Here is a 22,116-nt window from a genome sequence, read left to right as displayed (position 1 = left end):
ATTGCAGAATGCAAGCACACTATTGTTATTGTTATTTTCGTTTTCAATATATTATTGCCATTCCGCCCGTTTTTTGTCTCCCTTTCTTCGTCCGCAATTTTCGAGATATCGACCCCGTTCCAGTGCCAAATCGTCCGGCCCATACGGGAATGGACTGCTTGTATACAGCTTTTGGATGGAACCAACACTGTGGGCACAGTGCCCGTTTTAAGGTGCCCGTTTTGCCCCATTGACTCCCATTCATTTTGAAAAAAATTTCGAGCTATCAACGCCGTTCCAACCCTTGATTTACCGGGTCATTAATTAGCGCCCAAATCCAAAAAATCATCCGGATACGCCCATCCGTGTGGCATTTATGCCCGTTTTTGCCCGAATTTTTGGACAAAAATCTTGACACCTTTGGCTTTCCACAGAACGTCAACGTGATGACGTAGGCGGCATCTTCAGCCCGTTCTGAGAATAGAAAATGGCGGCCGCCAAAAAAGCTGACTTATTTTGGTCTGTAACTAAGGTATTAGTGATTTTTAAGATGAAAACGCTGCACAGAATGAAATTATACTGCAGTTACACTTAGCAGGGAGCGTCATATCATTCGCGTTGCAACAGAAAAAAAGATATTTATATCCGTTAGCTTCAAGGCTAACGGATGCATTAAAATCAATGGGAATTGCTAAATGCTAAAAGAGGGACCGAAGTCTGAGTGCACTATGCCTGAAAGCTGTAAATGACACACAGCCGATCATAGATTGCGCAATACCATGGCCCCTGCAGTGATAATCACATGTAAATGAATGAGTACTGATTTGTAAGCAGTACAAACGTGCAGAAATGCATTTTTTTACAGGTTTGGCTTTTCAAACACACCCAGAGTGAACTTGTGCTCACACCACAGCTTGTGCACAGATACAGTGGCCTGTCTGGGAGAAAGTATTCACACCCCACGCACCGCACCACTTCTAAACGCATGCGCGCCCCCGACCTGCGCACGCCCGCCGACCGGCACACGGCAATCACACTCGCATTTTCTCCGGAAATGCACATCTCTAGTTAGTGTGATTGCAGAATGCAAGCACACTATTGTTATTGTTATTTTCGTTTTCAATATATTATTGCCATTCCGCCCGTTTTTTGTCTCCCTTTCTTCGTCCGCAATTTTCGAGATATCGACCCCGTTCCAGTGCCAAATCGTCCGGCCCATACGGGAATGGACTGCTTGTATACAGCTTTTGGATCGAACCAACACTGTGGGCACAGTGCCCGTTTTAAGGTGCCCGTTTTGCCCCATTGACTCCCATTCATTTTGAAAAAAATTTCGAGCTATAAATGCCGTTCCAACTCTTGATGGACCGGGTCATTAATTAGCGCCCAAATCCAAAAAATCATCTGGATACGCCCATCCGTGTGGCATTTATGCCCGTTTTTGCCCGAATTTTGAGAGAAAAATTTTGACATCTTTGGCCTTCCATAACACGTCAACGTGATGACGTAGGCAACCACCTCGGACTGTTCCGAAAAAGCAACATGGCTGCCGATTTGAAAACGAACTTATTTTGGTCTGTAACTAAAGTATTAGTGATTTTTAAAGTAAAAATGCTACACAGAATGAAATTATACTTCAGTTAGACTTGGCAGTGAGCGTCATATCGTTCGCGTTGCAACAGAAAAAAAGATATTTCTATCCGTTAGCTTCAAGGCTAACGGATGCATTGAAATCAATGGGAATTGCTAAATGCTAAAAGAGGGACCGAAGTCTGAGTGCACTATGCCTGAAAGCTGTAAATGAGACACAGCCGATCATAGATTGCGCAATACCATGGCCCCTGCAGTGATAATCACATGTAAATGAGTGAGTACTGATGTGTAAGCAGTACAAACGTGCAGAAATGCATTTTTTTACAGGTTTGGCTTTTCAAACACACCCAGAGTGAACTTGTGCTCACACCACAGCTTGTGCACAGATACAGTGGCCTGTCTGAGAGAAAGTATTCACACCCCACGCACCGCACCACTTCTAAACACATGCGCACCCCCAACCTGCGCACGCTTGCCGACCGCGACACGGCAATCACACTCGCATTTTCTCCGGAAATGCACTCTCTAGTTATTATTGTTATTATTTTTATTTATTTTATTATTATAATTACTCAAATCTTTAAATCTTTAGATGGATTAAGTTGGATTTATTTAAACTCCAAATGAACAGTTTTGTTAAAATATTTCATTACCCCATTTGCATCTCAGGCGACACCATGTCAGGTATCGACCCCAAGATTAGAAACCACCTCTTTTGGTGGAATTTCTGATGACCCCATTATTCAAACAAACTCACACATATACACATTTGCACATGGTTCAATCCAGACAGTATATGGGTAAAGTGCTTATAATAAAGTCTGTTTACCAGTAATTAATGTTTAATTATTTTATTAACACATGGGTTGCAGAATAATGTGTGGAATAAAAACAGTCATTAGGGCCATATAATCTCCATAGTATTTAGAATTTAGCCCAATGTTTGCATAATACATCTAGTGATGTTAAAAAGGTTAAAATTTGCTGTTAATGCTTATACTATTGTGTCCCTAAGTGAACCTCAAATTAAAAGACAGTGCTAATTGCTCAGTGTCATCGCTGTATTCAATGTGTTTAATGCAGCCCTTGCTTCTTGTTAAACACATTATAATCTGCTCTATTTTTGCAAGGTTTTAAACCTAAAATGTGTTTATTTTTTCTGTATTAAAGAAAAATGCGTCTTCGTGAATGGTTGAGATGGTCGCACTACCTGACATTTTAGTACATTGCCTAAAATGTCTACAAAATGTGTAAAATGAAATGTTTTTGGATGAAGTAAAATGTCTTAAAACATACCTGCATGTTAAACCTATTTAATTTATCTGGTTTCTCCTAGGTGAGATGAGGAACGATCTGTACATCACTCTGGAGAAAGGCGAGTTTGAGAAGGGTGGGAAGACCGTAGCCAGAAACGTGGAGGTCACTGTATATGCGCTGGATGCTGATGGCCAAATTCTCAGGGTAATGAATTCATTCAAAATAAGCCACTAATGTTAAAAAATATTTAAATGTATTTTTAGCATTTTTTGCTGGGATGTTGCAAAGCACCTGATTTCTCAGAATAAAAAAAGTGCCAGAGTTTTAACCCTGCAACACTATAGGACCCATCACAGACAGTGCGTAATTAAGAGAAAGGGACAGAAAGTTAGATGGGAATCAGAAGACCAGAGTGAGTGCGAAGGTTAGTGCTTAGCCAGCAGATCAGTGATATAAGTGAGAGCCAGGCCATGGAGAGATTTCATTTTCCCCCCAATTTTTTCCCCTAATCTGGTTTGATCCAATTACCCTGATTGTGTTACGCTTCACCTCTGCCGATACACCCTCTCCACTGCTGACTGAGGAGCTTTGCAACTGACACACGCCCTCTCTGACACACGTGCAGTACCGACTGCTTCTTTTCACCTGCACGAGACGAGTTCATATGCGGATCAGCCTTGTGCATGGAGAGCCACACCCTGATCAGCATTATTCCCCAACTCTGTACAGGCGCCATCAATCAGCCAGCAGAGGTCGTAATTGCACCAGTTATGAGAAGCCCTGGTCCGCCTCACCCACCCTGAACAACAGCCAATCGCTGTTCATGTGGCCGCCCAGCCCAGCCGGATGGAGGCCATGGAGAGATTTGAAAACCAGAGGATTTTATAGTGGATGTGAAAATGAACCAGGAGCCAGTGAAGAGTCGAAGGGGATGCAATTAGTATGGCTTCAGTTTTATCATCTAATATTCATCTAATGAAAACCCTTGGCCAACCAGTCTTTGATGTTAGCCAAACAGCTAATCATTAAATGGGAAGCCTGTGAAGCTCTTATGAAAGGTGATGCTGAGGAATAAGACGTGACGTCATGCTGCATGGTAATCATGTCATACTGATTACTGCGGTTAATTGAGCACCGAGAACCATGACTAGATCAAGACTTTTTGGCAACACCCAGCAACACGGAAAACCTGGTTTGAGTCTGAGCAATGCCAGTGGCCTGGTCGGGCACTCAACAGACACAGTCGGACATGTCTGAGGGAGGAAACCGCCTCCCTGCTGCTGACACAGTGATTCCTCCTTTCTGTCTGTAATACTGGCTTGGATGGTGGATGAATACATAGCATATTCCTTCTTACATTAGGGCTCTTTGTAGGAATACCCAACTGGTTGGTGAAAAGATGTGGTAAGTGTCTTCAAACGTGCCAGAGGAGGAATGTCTCTCTGCCACTGTGGGTGCATTGCAAACACGAAAGGAGACTAAGAAAAAAAAAGAAAACACTTTTAGCCTAGATTAATTAAAATGATTTAATTTTTAGTTTATCACTGACTCTCATGTTTTATGAGAACACTTTCAGAGTAGGGCTTTTTATTCAGGATAAAACAGCATGAGTGTTTAAACAGTCAATGCGTAATAATGCTAGAAATAAAGTGAATGGTTCTTAAACTAATGACTAAGCTTCTACTCATCATCCTGTTAAAACCACTGTTCAGTCAGTAGGCGATGGGTATTATTAGCCAACAAGTGCATGCAAAAAAAAAAAAATCTGCAAATGGTGCATTTGTGCAGCTAATCACAAGCATGATGCACTTTTGTTTCATTTTTGAAATTTAGACCCACAAACGATGGAGCAGTTGTTATCTTGTGGTTTTCCTGTTTCCTGTGGAACATGAGTGGTGGTAGTGGGCAGTGTTACACACTGTCCTGTTTGTTTAATGTGTAACGTGTGTGTGTGTGTGTGTGTGTGTGTGTGTGTGTGTGTGTGTGTGTACCTGCAGGGCTATGTAGCAGCAGGTTCAGGGGAGCCGGGTGCAGATGAGTACCTTTCCTTTGTACTCTATCACAACAACAGTCCACGATGGGCTGAACAGATCAAGCTGCCCATCCCAGTGGATATGTTCCGCGGCTCCCACGTGCGCTTCGAGTTCCGCCACTGCTCCAGTAAGAACACTTGATATGTCAAGTCTAATTTATTTGTATAGTGTGGATTTGTATTGAGACGAACCAGAGGGACCCATCTTCCTTGGGTGGCCTGGAGAATGAAGTAGACTTACACAAATCATACATACACAAAATTAATTTAAACTAAAGGTTAAAACTAGTGAAAAGAATAAACAAGCAGTTGCAGATTTATTATTCAGTCCAGTCTGTGATAAAGTCCGTAGTGAGTTCTGGACATTTTCGTTGCTAACATGCCAGGTTTCCTTTATATCTAGAAAGAGCAGCATTGTTGTTGACTTGCAGTCTTCAACCTCAAGTGGGTGAACAGGTTTCGGTCAGAACCACCACAGGGTAAAAAACAAAGAAGTATTACAACATAACTAAAAAGGCGAACTAGCAGGTAACACAGTCATGAGGGCTTTCATAGGACATCAGCACCCACCTCCCCCAACGTCAACAAACCTGAGTGATCGGAAAAGAGAGGCAGAACGACACCAACCCAACATCCCTGATCACCACAAATGTATATGACCTAGAACCTCCAAGCTCTGCGCCTTTGTCTATAATCAAGGTGGGCAGTTCCGGTCCTAGGGGTCAGAGACCAGGCACAGCCAGAAGCCAATCTGACAAACATGAGAGCACCAGACTGCCCAGACCCCAGACCCCCAAGATTGGAGCCACACATCCCCGGTTTGGAAAGACTAATCAAAAGCCTGAGTAAATATACTTGCATATACTTCAAAGGGACATGCATGTCATGTTAGTCTTGAAATACCAATTTTTTTTGTAACTTAATAATTGAATAAGTCAGAAAAAACTGACTTATTGACACACTTATTTGTCTCAATATTTTCTAAATTTGAGTTTATAGTCCGACTTATAGACACAGCATATAAAGTATTGACTTTAATAAGCTTTCCACCAAATGTGTTGCATTTTTTCTGCACTAATTTAACCTTTTAATAGTCCACATTTACAACATTGCAAATGAATTTAATAAAAAAATAAAAAAGGGAGCGGGACGCCCAGGTGGCGCGGCGGGATAATCCGCTAGCACACCAGTGCTGGGATTCCGAACTCTAAAGTTTGAAACTCTGCACTGCTACCGGTCGGCTGGACGCCCCCCTAGCGGGCATAATTGACAATGCCTGCAGCAGACAAAAATTATGTCTGCCGGGTGAACAAAAGACTCTACTGAAAAAGTGGGTGGGGTCTTCGGAGCTGTGCAAGGACTCTGGTTGGTAGCCTGAGGCGTCTGTACAGGAGGTGGAGGCGAATAAGAAGGGTTAGGGCTGCGCATGTTGGTAGAAACAGGAGGCAAACAACCCTCCTCGGACATGATCGGAGTTTCCAGCAGCGGAAGACGAATTCACTCGCTCACTTTCTTAATTGCTTATCCAATTAGGGTCGCGGGGGATGCTGGAGCCTATCCCAGCTCTTCAATGGGTGCAAGGCACACAGTAACACCCTGGACAGGGTGCCAGTCCATCGCAGGGCAGACACACATACACACAGACACACATATACACACCCATTCACCTATAGGGCAATTCAGTATCTCCAATTAACCTGACTGCATGTTTTTGGACTGTGGGGGGAAACCGGAGCTCCCGGAGGAAACCCACGCAGACACGGGGAGAACATGCAAACTCCGCACAGAAAGGACCCGGGCCACCCTGCCTGGGGACCGAACCCATGACCTTCTTGCTGTGAGGCGACAGTGCTACCCACCGAGCCACCGTGCCGCCCCTGAAGACGAATTGAACACGCTAAATTGGGTGAAAAGAGAAAATGCATAAATAGAATATAATTTCTATTTAAGTACTGTTGTTTATTCTTTGGTAAAATAGATGATAGTTCTATAATGGTCTAATCATCTTTAACACCAGTAACAATGAAGGCTAGTGTTTAAAGAATAAAAAAAGAAATCTGTTAAAAGTGTCTACACTGTGTGTAACATTGACTTGGAATGAATTCCTGCTATAAATGTTAGAAAGGCTTTCATAAGATGTGGAGGCTGTTATCTATAAAGTCCCTACTTTGAGTGAAGCTTTGCCTAACAAAGTGATGTTTACATGTGTTAAATAGCAAAAACATTTGACATGTGATTTGTTATGTCAAAGCTTTGATTTAATATAATTCTAGCAAAAGACAAGGGAGAGAAGAAGCTTTTTGGATTTTCCTTTGTTCCTTTAATGCGAGAAGATGGACGGACCCTGCAAGACGGCACCCATGAGCTCATCGTCCATAAGGTAATTTTTTTTTAATCTCACTTCTTATTGTGTGTTTAGTATGTACCATATTGTGTACAGCAGGTTTCAATTAATAATAATTAATAATAATAATTAATAATTTTATTATTAATTTCTATTTAAGAATTTTACACAATAAAAAAAACAATCTGCAATTTGTTAATTCTCATGAATACTTTTACTGATACAAATAGAAAGAAAAGATTTTAGGCACCCAGGTAGCGCAGCGGGATGTTCCGCTAGCACACCAGCGCCGAGATTCTGAACTCCTCGGTTCGAAACTCAACGTTGCCACTAGTCGGCTGGGCGCCATCTAGCAGACATAATTGGCAGTCCCTGCAGCAAACACGTTTCTGCTAGGGCGGCGAGATGACCGGACTGTGTGGGTGGGGTCTTCAAACGCTATGTGTCCTTGGAGCCGAGAGGGTTAAATAATAATAATAATACACACCTGGTTTCATAGATTAAAGGGTTACACATAGGGCTGTTTCTATGTAACCTGAATTAGAGCTTTACAGTATTACAGGATTAAACTGGACTAGGGCTGCCACTAATGACTACTTTTCTATTGATTAATGTATAGACTATTTTATTGATTAGTCGATTAATCTAAACAATTAATTTCAACAACAACTAAATGTAAACAGGGTTTATTTCCATATTATCAAATTCTCAAGTGCTCCATATTAAACAAGGTGCAGCATGTGTTTATGGCATTCCATACACAAAGCAAAGTGCTTAAACTTATAGCAGAAATAAAATAGTTAGATGTAGGCATGTCTCACGTACAGTCCAACGTACAGTAACGACAGAATGAGCCCAGAATCTACCCTACACATTCACTCAAAACTTACTTCACATTCTAAGCGATGTAAACAAAGTGATAAGTGTTTCACATGTGAAGCGTTTTGTGCTTTGAGCACCGTGGAAACCACAAAAATTGCAAGCACAACGCAGCAAAGTGTGCGGCGGTCTAACTGAACTCGCTAAGGAATACGGTATTCCAAGATATCCGCGATTAAGAAGCTTAATGAAACAATATAGAAGTCAAAGTTTTGCCGCGTCTCATGCGCCCTAACTGAACTCGCTCAGAAATACAGTATTCCAAGATCTCCGCGATTAAGAAGCTTAATGAAACAATATAGACCTGCAACATTGCGCTATTGCTGCTGTGGTAGCATCAAAGCTTTGCACAGTGTACAAACCACCTTTTTTGTGCCAGTTTTAAGTATTCCCAAACTTTTTGTGATTTGGGTCTTGGAAAACTTTTAGCTTTTCTTTGAAAGCTCTTTACAATCGGCCTCTGACTGCTGCAGACGGCATTTTTTAAGACTGCGCTTAATGCCGCCAATCAGTGACTGGACCAAGTACGACTTAGGTCATGAACGCAGTAAATAGTGCTGAGGGAAATCTAATGAATGGTTACATGGCTGGAAACATTGTAGAAATTATAAAGGATCAATTATAAACATAGTTTTAATAAGGATGCATCATCTTAAAATATTGACTAAAAATGCATCAACGTCATCGACTAGGTCGACCAATCGCAGCAGCCCTAAACTGGACATATGATTAATGTATTGAACAAAACATCTGCTTTGTGTAAAAAGGAGCTTTATAACCCTATGCATTTACAGCCCCAGGCTGGTAAAATACTAACAAACATTTTTACACTGATGCTCTGATATAATATGAAATATTGCCTCCGTGCTACAGACTAAATGAAAGTATCTAAATATGCAGTCTGTGTGGGCTTCCTGTAAACTTTATACAGTTCCTCTGAAGCAAAAAAATAACTCATTAAAACTTTGTAAATGTTTATGAGCAGAAAAATGTTTTGGAGTTCATTATAATGTGTTTTATCATTTAAAGAGAAGGATAAAACTTTCTTTAAAGAAGTTTTAATAGCTTTTTGATTTTCCAGTGATTCACAACCCTAGATTTGTTCAAGGATATACTTCAAATACATGCAACCATAGATAATATCAGCACAGTGCATTATGACATCATACAGATGTGCCCTCCACTATCATCACCATCTGCACCAATTCATCATCTAATATAACTCTGGTAATGTTATCAACCATAGTGTAATTTAAGAATGAATTCTGATGTACACCGATCAGCCATAACATTAAAACCACCCCCTTGTTTCTGGTGGCGGTGTGTTAGTGTGTGTTGTGCTGGTATGAGTGGATAAGACACAGCAGCACTGGTGGAGTTTTTAAAAGTTTTTAAAGAGTTTTTGGAGTTCTGGGGGTTTGAATCCCACGCTAGGCTCACACATACAGACATTACGTGAACCTAGCCATTGGAGCGTGGACCCTTAACCTGGATAAATAGGAGGGTTACATCAGGAAGTGTAAAAAGTGCCAAATCAAATATGCGGACCAATAGGCTAACGTAAGCAGCCAAAAGGAATTATTGAAAAACAGACATTTTTATCAGTAAGTTAGCCAGGTGTTAGCATCTGTGAGACATCATAATCTATGTTAAACAATTTGAATCAAGTTTTTGTTGCTTGTTTTTCAGTGCGAGGAGAATACTAATCTTGATGATTGCTCTCGCTACCTCAAACTACCTTTCTACAAACCTAACCAGCCAGGCAACAACCAAGCCGTGAAGGGCAGCAAGGAGTCATTCTGGATAACCTCTTTCCTCTGCTCCACCAAACTCACCCAGAACGGTACCATGCTTATCCTCTGTGATCTTGCATTATGGATGTATTTTTACTGTATAGCTGGTCACTAGAACCATGCATTCTAAATGATAATGATAATAGATGTTACCCACTCTGATTATCAACATGTATTAACAACGCCATTGTTGTTAATTACAATATGTAAAAGTTGATTGGGTCATGTTGGCAACATGAAGTGTGAAGGTGGTAGTTTACTGGCTTGTGCCTTGGCATATCAGTTGGAAGGTTGAGGTATCCAATTCAGGATTTTACTCCCCTACCCCGTATGTAATTTCTCAAGTAAATAGCTGATTTCCCATAGCTGGTTATCATTGCCCATTCTTGTACTGTATAATGTAAAAGTACCCAGTTCAACCAGTTCATATAAACAGTACATTACCCACTTTTGCAAATTGAACCTGTTCTGTTACATACCAATGATTAGAACCAAACAGCACTGATACAGACCTAGCACTGGTGATCACCTGGTAAATAACCTATAATGTTGCTTTTTCCTCGATGCAGGTGATATGCTGGACTTGTTGAAATGGAGAGCTCATCCAGAAAGTATTGGTGACAGCTTGTCCAAACTAAAAGACATCGACGGCTCTGAAATAGTCAAGGTAAATATCATCATTTTCATATTAAAATAAACATAAATATTTTAAGACTGTGTCCTCTACATACCTCTTACTCACTAAAGTGGACTTTTTTTTAATAGTTTTTACAGGATACACTGGATGCACTCTTCGGCATCTTAGATGAAAGCTCTCAGAGATATGGCCTCAAAGTCTTTGATTGTCTTGTAAGTTGTACACATTTATCACCTTGTGGTTAGGATCCTGGGAAAGTGATATGTATGAGTTCATGTATTTGTATAGCTTTAACTATAAACTTGCCAGCCTGTTGAATGCGTAAAATTTGGCATTTATTGGCAACCAGGCCGACACAGTGGCTCGGTGGGTAGTACTTTGGCCTCACAGCAAGAAGCTCCTGGGTTTGATTCCCAGGTGGAGCCGTCCGGGTCCTTTCTGTGTGGAGTTCGCATGTTCTCCCCGTGTCTGTGTGGGTTTCCTCTGGGAGCTCCGGTTTCCTCCCACAGTCTTTCAGACATGCAAGTGAGGTGAATAGGAGATGCTAAATTGTCCATGACTGTGTTTGACATAAAGACGTGAACTGATGAATCTTGTGTAACCAGTAACTACCTGTTCTGTCATGAATGTAACCAAAGTGTGTAAAACATGACATTAAAATCCTAATAAATAAATACATCAATTATTGGCACCATTATTCAATTACTTGGGTAAGTAAACCAGCTTAAAAGCCTTTGGTCAAGACTGTCAGTGTTACTGAACCAGCTTACACAAGTATGTCATTAATTAACTATATAACAAACGTGTGGTTTTATATTCAGCCTAGTAAAACTAAATGAAGCACATAGTTTTACATTTCATAAAAGGGTCTTATATCTTCTGTAACAACACATAATACAGAATAATTAAAAACAAATACCAAAAATAAGACGTGTGTTATCCCTGCATGATGCTGGTACATGCTCATATATTCTCTAGATACTGAAAACTGGCTATCCTGCAGTTTATGTCCAAAAAAGTGTGTTTAGAACACAGCAGCTTGTTTTCCTAACAGGAAAATGAACATATTTTCCTGCTCTTGTTCAGTTTATACTGACAGCCTGCTGAATTCCACATTGATTACAAAGTCCTGCTGATGACCTTTAACAGCGGAAGATGTTTTTCTTGAAGAGCCCTGCACACTTGAAGAGCGTTCCAGAGGATATAAGAAGTGCAAGCTCTATAAATACAGTTCATAGGGGCCTCGGTCACCCCCTTTTTCTTTCCCATACATAGCCAATCGTGTTGGTATATAGATGCCAGACTGGCATTGTTGGGGATATGGACTCAGGATCCCAGCGGCATAGTTTACTGCTGTCCAAGCACCTTGTTATGTTTATTATTAATGAGGAATTCTGCTAAAGAAATGCTGACAAAATTTAAGGGAAAAAAACAGCTGATGAGGTAACAAGTTTAGTTTAATCCCTAATCCTGCTCTAAGTTTGCATTTAAATGTACATTTTCAGCATTTATCCAAAGCGACTTACAACAAAGACGATATACACTGCAGGCAATTGAGGTTTAAGGGCCTTTCTCAAGGCCCCAACAGTGGCAACCTGGCAGATGTGGGGCTTGAATCAGTGACCTTTCGATTACTAGTCCTGTACTTTAACCACTGAGCTACCCCTGCCCCTGAAGCATTTACATTTTCATTTTTTGGCATTTAGCAGACACCTTTACCCAAAGCGACTTACAACACAGTTACAGTATACACCAATTAGGCATAACATTATGACCACCTTCCCCATATTGTGTTGGTCCCCTTTTTGCTGCCCCATATGCAACGAACTGTGATACACTGTGTATTCTGACACCTTTCTATCAGAACCAGCATTAACTTCTTCAGCAATCTGAGCTACAGTAGCTCGTCTGTTGGATCGGACAACGCGGGCCAGCCTTTGCTCCCCTCGTGCATCAATGAGCCTTGGTCGCCCACGACTCTGTCGTCGGTTTACCGCTGTTCCTTCCTTGGACCACTTTTGTTAGATACTGACCACTGCAGACCAAGAACACCCCACAAGAGCTGCAGTTTTGGAGACGCTCTGACCCAGTCGCCTAGCCATCACAATTTGGTCCTTGTCAAACTTGCTTAAATCCTTACGCTCGCCCATTTATCCTGCTTCTAATGCAGCAACTTTGAGGATAAAATGTTCACTTGCTGGCTAATACATCCCACCCACTAACAGGTGCTGTAATGAAGAGATAATCAGTGTTATTCACTTCACCTGTCAGTGGTCATAATGATATGTCTGGTCGGTGTACAGTCTGAGCAATTGAGGGTTAAGGGCCTTGCCCAAGGGCCTAACAGCAGCAACCTGGCAGTGGTGGTGCTTGCCCTGTTGGATAAATTGAGTCTTAACACTTGTAACTGTCCAATTTAAATGTCAGCTTGGTATTTTGAATCAGTAGTCAGCTTAAAATATGTTGCTTATTTTTTCGACTGTTTGTCAAAAGCTCACAGTAATTGAGAAATAAATGTGTTGTTACTAAATTGCAAACCATTTTGTTTCCTGTTTCTGTGTACAGGTGCATATTATAAACCTGCTCCAGGACAGTAAATTCCAACACTTTAAACCAGTCATGGACACGTATATCGAGGGTCACTTCGCAGGAGCTCTTTCATACAGGTATGTACAGATGTATGGTGAGAATTACCTTTCTACAAAGCTAACCAGCCAGACAACAACCAAGCATGCTCATCTATACTCCACCTACACGGACAATGATTGGCTAGTTCGCAGGGAGGGTGCCAGAGGGGATTCATCATAACTGATGCAATTACGACCTCTGCTGGCTGATTGATGGCGCCTACACAGAGATGGGGGATAATGGATTAAGTGTGCGCAAGGCTGATCCACATATTAACTCGTCTCCACTGCAGGAGGCAGTCTCTCTTCGGCTCTTCTCGGTCAGGAGTGGGGGTCTGCATCAATAGAGAGAAGGGTAATGCAATCGGGTAATTGGATACAACTAGATTGGGAGGAAAATTGGGGGTAAAATGCAAAAAAAATAATGTTATTGATGTTATTTAACTAATTCTGGTTAGTAATGGAATCATTTTTGTCCAGCACTTATTCAAGCTCACTGTATGCATGCAGCTCACATCCCTTCATCCAGAAAGTGAACACAGACACTCCTTGTTCCTCCTTCTCTTCACAGAAAACAAACCCTCTCTTCCTCTTTTCCCTGGCTTCACTTGCGTTAGCTACACAATGCTTTATATACATTACATCACTAACAATATTCAGTAGTTTGGTGTAAGTTTATTAGGGTCTCACTAGGACTTATTCTTACTCCTACACTACATTATACAACAAATTATATAACACACACACACGCACGCACGCAGGCTGCTTTATCAGACAGAACAGTAATAGTCTGTTTTCCTCTGTTCTGTTTCCTTTTGACATTTAAGTCAGTTTCTGTAAACATGGTAATTTACATTACAGTAAGAATGCAGTTTCAGAATGAAAAATATTTTGCATGATTGCTGTCGAGAATTCGATTAGTTATGTGGAATCATTACACAGTTGACTAGCCAGGAGCTATGTAAGAAAACACTTTTTTCTATAGTTTTAAAATGTTTATAGTGGTGGCCCTGTAGTGCAGAGCTGTTAAAGTGGGTGCTTTACTGAAACTGTAGATTATTTATTGATAAATACAAGCATTTTTAAGTTTAAACGAAAAACATCTCGTTCTCTTGATGTTGCACTTGGTGGAGCATTCTTTTGCATGAGAAGAATGGGTGAAGATTCCACAAGTGAGGTGTCAGATGCTTGTTAGCACTTAGAGGATCACCCATTCTTCTCATGCAAAAGCTATCCGCCAATTTTTATCCATTTTCCCCAGTTTTTCAAGCAGTCACTTAAAATGTCCTACAGGAACACTATGCCACCCAATCGACCAGCCACCCATCCATCCATCCATCCATCCAAACCCACCCACCCATCCTTCCATCCATCCATCCATCCATCCATCCATCCAAACCCACCCACCCGTCAATCCATCCATCCATCCATCCAATCACCCACCCACCCATCCATTCACCAATCTAAACCAACCCATCCATCCACCCATCCATTCACCAACCTAAACCAACCCATCCATCCATTCACCAACCTAAATCCATCCATCCACCCACCCATCCATTCACCAACCTAAACCAACCCATCCATCCATTCACCAACCTAAATCCATCCATCCATCCACCCACCCATCCATTTACCAACCTAAACCAACCCATCCATCCACCAACCTAAATCCATCCATCCATCCACCCACCCATCCATTCACCAACCTAAACCAACCCATCCATCCATTCACCAACCTAAATCCATCCACCCACCCATCCATTCACCAACCTAAACCAACCCATCCACCCATACATCAACCTAAACCAACCCATCCATCCATTCACCAACCTAAACCAACCCATCAATCCATACACCAACCTAAACAAACCCATCCATCCATTCACCAACCTAAACCAACCCATCCATCCATACACCAACCTAAACCAACCCATCCATCCATTCACCAACCTAAACCAACCCATCCATCCATACACCAACCTAAACCAACCCATCCATCCTTTCATCCATTCATCCATCTGTTCATTCATCCATCTGTCCATCCATCTTATCCAACTGTGTGGATAAGTGGATGGATAGATGTCAGTCAATTTGAACCAGTAACAATTATATTCCTCTTTATCTATTCTTATTCCAATGGTCAGTCCAATGGTTTGTCCATCTCTCTATTTCATTTGATGACCCCTTCAGTCATTTATTCATCCGTCTCACACAACTCTTCCCAAGGCCCAACCCATTCAAGATTTTCAGTTCCATTTTTTCCAACCACTTGTCAACTCCTAACCTATTCAGTGTTTTTTCCATTATGGATTGAAACTGTAAGATAAAACACATTTATAAAAAAAATATATGTGTCCCTCAATTAAATGAATTAATTGCGTGTAAACAATTGTGGTGCCTTTACTTAAGTGTTATTCCTATGATGTGGTATATTTTGTTCAATGGTGTGAAGCCATTGATTATTCTAAGTCTGCAATAACAGTGAGAATCAGAAAGTACTTTTCTTTATCACAATATGTTATGAGCTGAATGAATTAATGACTGATGTTGTTAAGCACTACGCTTTGTGCTGGCAGGGACCTGATAAAGGTGCTGAAATGGTATGTGGATCGCATCATCGAAGCTGAACATCAAGAGCACATCCAGCGTGTTCTCAAGGTACAGACCCTCATGGATTTCCATAATGTATTACTTGACTTATGCATATGCAATTAAAGAGCTGTGTATTACTGTATTACTGTGTATGTTATGGTTATTTCCAGATAATAATGTTAGATAATGATGTGTTTCTAGGCGACCGAGTACATCTTTAAGTACATTATCCAGTCACGACGGCTTTTTGCTCTAGCTACTGGCAACCAGAACGAGGAGGAGTTCCGATGCTGTATACACGAGCTCTTCATGTCTATTCACTTCTTCCTGTCCCAGAAGAGTAGGGGCACAGGACCCATCGCTCACACACAGGTTAGAAAGACCAGTCTATCTCAGATAAATGTAAACACAAATACCTTTGATTTATTTTATGTGGCCAGGATGGGGTCTTATGACCGTGTCATGTTTGCTTTCATGTCTAAAATATTTAAAGTTTCTCATTACTCTGCTGTTGTACAGAGTACAGAGTTACCCGCCATTCCTGAATTTATCTTTCAGTTTTTGCTACTGGACCTTAATAGATTTCAGCTGCATCCGAAATCGCATACTTCCATACTGTACAGTACACGAAAGCAGTATGCGAGAGCAGTTAGTATGTCCGAATAATACATAATATGCATTAAACAGTATGCAAAAAGTTCCCGGATGACCTACTGCCTGGGCAGACATTTTTGAGTGTGCAAACGATGCACGCATATGGTCCGATAATCTATCCCATAATTCAACTGGCGCTGCAAAGGCGTTTGTATCGAAGAAGAAAGATGGCGGAAAGCGGAGTAAGGCAAACTTTAAAAATGTTATGATTAAGTACAACCCTGATTAACGTTACGAGTAGCTTTGTGGAGAACGACAAAATTAGTTTTGTCCGATTTTAAAATTGTTATAACTGTGGCGATGAGAAGTCATGCATCATTTGCCGTTGGTAAGATGGCGGACGTAGTACGTACGAGGTTGCGTGCATACTGCACACTTGCATACTGAAAGAGCATACTGCTTTACCTGCTGAGCAGTGCGCACTGCCTCGAATTTAGTATGTACTGTTTAAGTATGCGATTTCGGACACAGCCTTTTTTTTAAAAGGCAGTTTATGCATCATTTAATATTCCTGGTACTTGACCTGCCCGTCCCATTCCTAATTACTAGTGACGGCACTAAAAATATTATACTACTGTAGCTTTGGCAGTGCTGAGCTATGTAGAACAGGTGTGACACCTAGAATCTTAAGTATTTACATAAAGGGATTATTCAAATAAGCTATAAGCTAACTTTTAAATTTAGCAAACTGTACAGAAATGAATTAAACCATTTTGAACAAATTCTTTTGAGAACCATTAATGAAATTCAATTTGATTTTTATTAAGCATTTTCTTTATTTGCTTTATTATTATTTGCTATATTGAAGAATTTACTTTATTTGCATTATTAGTTTCAATAGAGGTATGTAGATCCTACTTGATCTGCTCTTGGCTCCAATGATCTTCAATACTGCATGTATAGTCTGAGCCAACCACTAAAACAGTGGTAGCCTAGTGGATAGAGCTGTTGGCTACCAACTGGTTTTGTTTGTTGCCATGAAGCCACTGTTGGGCCCTTGACCGAGGCTCTTAACCCTCTCGGCTTCAGAGGTGCTGTACAGTGGCTGCTGCATGCACTGTGATATGTGGAAAATAAGCATTCCGTTGTACTGTGCATGTGTATATGTATATATGACAACAAAAAGCTTTCAGTTTTACATACCTAGATAACAATAATAATAATCAATAATCAATTTAAGATACAGAATGTGATACAGCATTTATTCTTAGAAATAATATTATCAGAGAAACAATATAAGTGAAAAGCTAAATCTTTAAAAAAAATATATACATGAAATTTAGAACTCCTTGGTATTTGGTAGGGCTGGCTCGATACCACTTTTTCATGTCCGATACCAATACTGATACTGCAAATTGAGTATCTGCCGATACCGATACCAATCCGATACTGTCATTTCTCCTCTGAAACAACTAAGCAGTAATAATACATGTCTCAATGCACCATGGTTAAACTAGCTATCTAAATAACAATGCTCAGACTGTGAAACAAATATTCTAAAGGAATAAATACAGAACCTACAACATCACACTTCACATCACAAAACTGCTGTTTTTATTTTAACTTTTACATACAGAACAATTAGCAGTATTTTTGGTTTCATCTCACAAGGTTTTCTTTATCTCAGGTGAGATAAAGCAAATTTTTAGCAATTTTTATTGTGTTTAAACAGTGTTTTAGTTGTGGCAGTGGTAGATGATTTTTTAAAATGCTAAAAGTTTAAGTAGATCAGTATGTTTTAATTTCTGAATGGCTGTTGCGGATGAGTTGTAGATCAGTGGCGCATGTTAATGATGTCATCAAGACGCACCTTGTTATAGCAATAAACGGCACTCTGCTGAGATGTATCTTTGTGTGTTATTTGCTTTAAGCAACAGTATCGGATCAGATTACATGTTTTTTTCCTTCCGATATCCGATCCAGTGATTTGGGCCAACATCGGACCGATACCGATACAGAGTATCGTATTTGGTGTGATTATATTAAGTATAGGTGACGGCTGGCTTCAAATGTATTAACATATATTGTATTAAACAAGCTTCTGATGAGTAGATGGAATCCACCTACTCAAAGGCGTCTCAACAGAGAATATTCATGAAAATCTGACCTTTTGTACATAGGAATTAATGTGGCCATTTTTCTTAAAAGAGCTTACTTGATTTGCAGTAGTGCCCAGTTAAAAAGTGTATGTTCATTTTTAGAACCCTTACTGGTGATTTCATCAGTACATATTGTGTAACCAATAAATATTTGTAAAATAAATTAAATTATTTAACAGAATTTTTAAAATGCAGTAATTTGGGTTTGTTCTTATTTATGTGAATAATTATAGCTTGGATATAAGTTTACAGTAATTATTAAAAATAAAAGAAAATCCTTTAGGAAGGTGAAGGTATTTAGTGGGAGCTAAAGCTTTTCTAGCCCCCTGGTGAGTTGAAAGCGCCGTGTGTTTGGCTGCAGTAATATTCATGATTAATTCTGTATTTCAAAAGACAAAAAGTCTTGCAGCTTAAGTCAGCAGTGCAGCTAATTACGCTTATCAAACCTCAAACGTTTATAGTGGTGAGCTTAGCGCTCACACATGAAAACAAATGTCCTTTAATTAGCATGTATTTCTAAGGAAGTGCTGTATAATAGAATTTCCACAATATCATTGATAATGTGTCTGCAGGACTTTAAGCCAATTCGGTCAAATTAGCATGTAGTGAAATTATGCAGTGGTGTCGGACCAGAAGGCCATGGTTGCATTAGAAGTTCCAATTTACCCTAACAGTGTTTATTGGGGTTGAGGTCAGGTCTTGGTCCAGACTACTGATTTTCCTAAATGTCAAAATCGTTAATCCATGGACAGTCATGCTGGGACAGAGCAGGCTTCCCTCAACTGTTGCCACAAAGTTGGAAGCATATAATCGATTTTATGGTATATTTTATACAGCTGTTAGCATTGTGTGTGGCTCAAACACTTGGACTCAGTAAATTAGAGGAATGTCCACAAACTTTTGACCATGTCAGGAATTTCATGGTGTTTAACAGAGGGTCCTTTACCATGCCTGACCTGCATGCCATCTGGAGTATTAATCTTAATAGAAATCAAAATCGAAGCAGTGAGAGAATTCAGGTCAGAGCTGTCCTGATCTGGGTTAATCTTGGTCTCCTCTCACCCTGGTGTCTTTTTCAGTCCACTCAGTTTGACCTGTTTGCTTTTTTGCTCTTGTTTTGCTTTTACCTCATCCCTGCTGTCCTATTACCAATTTGGAATAAAGAAAATGTACCTAAATTGAGATCTTTCTGAAGGATATTAGCAGTGTGCTTGTTATAGTGAAAATCAGATATAAAATTGCAGGAAAGCCAAACAGTTTTAAAATATTTGAAATCTTTGTCCTGTCTGGCCAGATATACGCATGGGCTGCAGTGCATGAAATTGGACTACACTGGCAAACCTGTCAAGAAATGGCACCTGTAAACAGTCTGTCTGGTGTTATTATTGAACTTAATTGTTTTCTATACAGTATACACTGATCAGCCATAAAATTAAAACCACCTCATTGTTTCTACACTCACTGTCTATTTTATCAGCTCCACTTACCATATAGAAGCACTTTGAAGTTCTACAATTACTGACTGTAGTCCATCTGTTACTCTACATGCTTTGTTAGCCTGCTTTCATGCTGTTCTTCAATGGTCAGGACCCACACAGGACCACCACAGAGCAAGTGTTATTTAGGTGGTGGATCATTCTCAGCACTGCAGTGACACTGACATGGTGGTGGTGGGTTAGTGTGTGTTGTGCTGGTATGAGTGGATAGGGTGGCCACATTCATAGTCACAAAAAGGAGGACATTACACCCCCAAAAGGAGGACGTCATACCAGGAACAGGGGGACATAATACTGCAACACACAGAATGAAACCATAACCCATATAACAGAGTTTTTGACCAATTTAAGCAACAATTCTATAACAAATTACTGTTTTACTCACCATGTTTTGTCTACTTTTGATATTTAAGTCTGTTCCTTGCTGCCTCCAAAAAGTTTACTATTGGCCAGGAATTTGTGGTACTAATTGACTCGGGTAAAGGTGTATGCAGAACAGAGCGAGCGGGCGAAATTCAACCACCCAATCACAGACTAGCATTTAGAGGGCGGACTTCCTGCGATTGGCCAGTGGTGGGCGAGCCACGATAGGTAGCACTATAAGCAGTCAAATGAGGCTGTGAAACCAATGAAATACAAAGCATTTGTTTTGACATGTACCTGAGCCAATGACAGATAATATTGATCATAAATGTAACCAGTTCACTCCAAAAGGAGGATGTTTAAGTGTCCGTTCTAGCGTTGCATGGGAGGAGGACTGGCAGCTGAAAAACTGGACTGTCCGACCTAAAACCGGACGACTGGCCACCCTATGAGTGGATCAGACACAGCAGCGCTGCTGTCCACTCTATTAGACTCTCCAACCTAGTTGGTCCACCTTGTAGACGTAAAGTCAGAGACGATCACTCATCTATTGCTGCTGTTTGAGTTGGTCATCTTCTAGTCATCATGTGACAGCCCTAGCATATACCTATACACTGAATGGCCAAAAGTATTTGGACAACTGAGCTTGATAAATGGCCTGTTTCAAAACCCTGACAATTAATATAGAGTCAATATTTCTTCATTATCTTGTTCCCTTTATTACCATCATACTACCACCACCATGTTTGACTACTTGGTGTTAAGGTTTTTTATGCGGAATACTGTGTTAGCTTTAAAATGAAGTGCTTAGGTTTAGATTAGTGCAGATTTTAATATATATATTGTGTGTGTGTGTGTGTGCAGGTTGTGTTTTTGCAGGCATTTCCTGCAGTCTATGGGGAGCTGCTAAAGCTCTTCACTGTCAGAGAGGTGGCCTCGTTTGTTCGAGAGACCCTGGGCAGTCTGCCCACCGCCTCTCTACCAGACTGCCCCCTAGAGGCCGTCAAACTGCACTGCATCTCTAAGACTGTGGAAAGCCAGCTTTACACCAACCCTGGTACAGAAACACTGATATACACATGCCACGAAATGATTTTTATGACAAGCACTTTGTTATACTGTTAGCATTTATTATACTGAATGGTTTTGTCTGTTTGTACCTCTGTGTGTGTGTTTCAGAGTCGAGGTGTATTCTGCTGCCGGTGGTCTTGCGGCTGTTACACACTCACATGCAGGAGCAGAAAGATCTGGTGATGGGTGCCCAAATCCTTACCAACATGCTTTCATTTATTAAGAAAAATGACATGGTAAGTCTTGCCTAGGTCATATTTATGCATTTTCTCCCAATTTAGTGTAGCCAATTAGTCTGTTGCTGCTGGGGACCCCATTTGGAGCTAAGGAGGGTATATTCACCTAACACACGCTCCCTCCATTACGTGCACAGTTCACTGACCCCCTCTTATTCACCCGTACTTGTATGGATTCATTTGTGAGGCCAGTCTAACGAACCGAGTGTCACGCACTGATCTCTGCGTTCCTCTATTTCTGTACAGGCACCTCAGGCTACTAACCAGGGTTCTTACACAGTTTTGAAGACCCCACCCCTTTTTTTAGTCTGATCTTTTTTTACCCAGCAGACTAGTGGCCAATTCTGTCTTCTTGTGCCTGCTAAAAATCGTTATCTAAGGCAGCTCAGGTGGTGCAGCGGTAAAACACACTAGAACACCAGAGCTGACATTTCGAACTCGTCAGTTCGAAACTCAGCTCT

At 40.7% G+C, this 22,116-nt stretch overlaps 1 protein-coding gene across 1 annotated transcript; it reads left to right on the top strand.

Moving 5' to 3' along the window:
- The first annotated feature begins 2,249 nt into the window (after positions 1 to 2,249).
- Positions 2,250 to 21,670, top strand: LOC134333883 (dedicator of cytokinesis protein 4-like). Its single transcript, XM_063016051.1, has 12 exons — positions 2,250 to 2,256; positions 2,909 to 3,033; positions 4,827 to 4,989; positions 7,135 to 7,241; positions 9,774 to 9,927; positions 10,447 to 10,544; positions 10,643 to 10,726; positions 13,080 to 13,180; positions 15,721 to 15,802; positions 15,938 to 16,108; positions 21,213 to 21,405; positions 21,528 to 21,670. The coding sequence occupies exons 1-12, from the start codon at positions 2,250 to 2,252 to the stop codon at positions 21,668 to 21,670; spliced, it is 1,428 nt and encodes a 475-aa protein (XP_062872121.1).
- Positions 21,671 to 22,116: the final 446 nt, after the last annotated feature.

This window comes from Trichomycterus rosablanca, chromosome 19, assembly GCF_030014385.1.
Source record: "Trichomycterus rosablanca isolate fTriRos1 chromosome 19, fTriRos1.hap1, whole genome shotgun sequence".
NCBI classification, from domain to species: Eukaryota; Metazoa; Chordata; class Actinopteri; order Siluriformes; family Trichomycteridae; genus Trichomycterus; species Trichomycterus rosablanca.
Note: the sequence above shows the minus strand (reverse complement) of the source record. Positions and strands in the feature narration are given on the sequence as shown.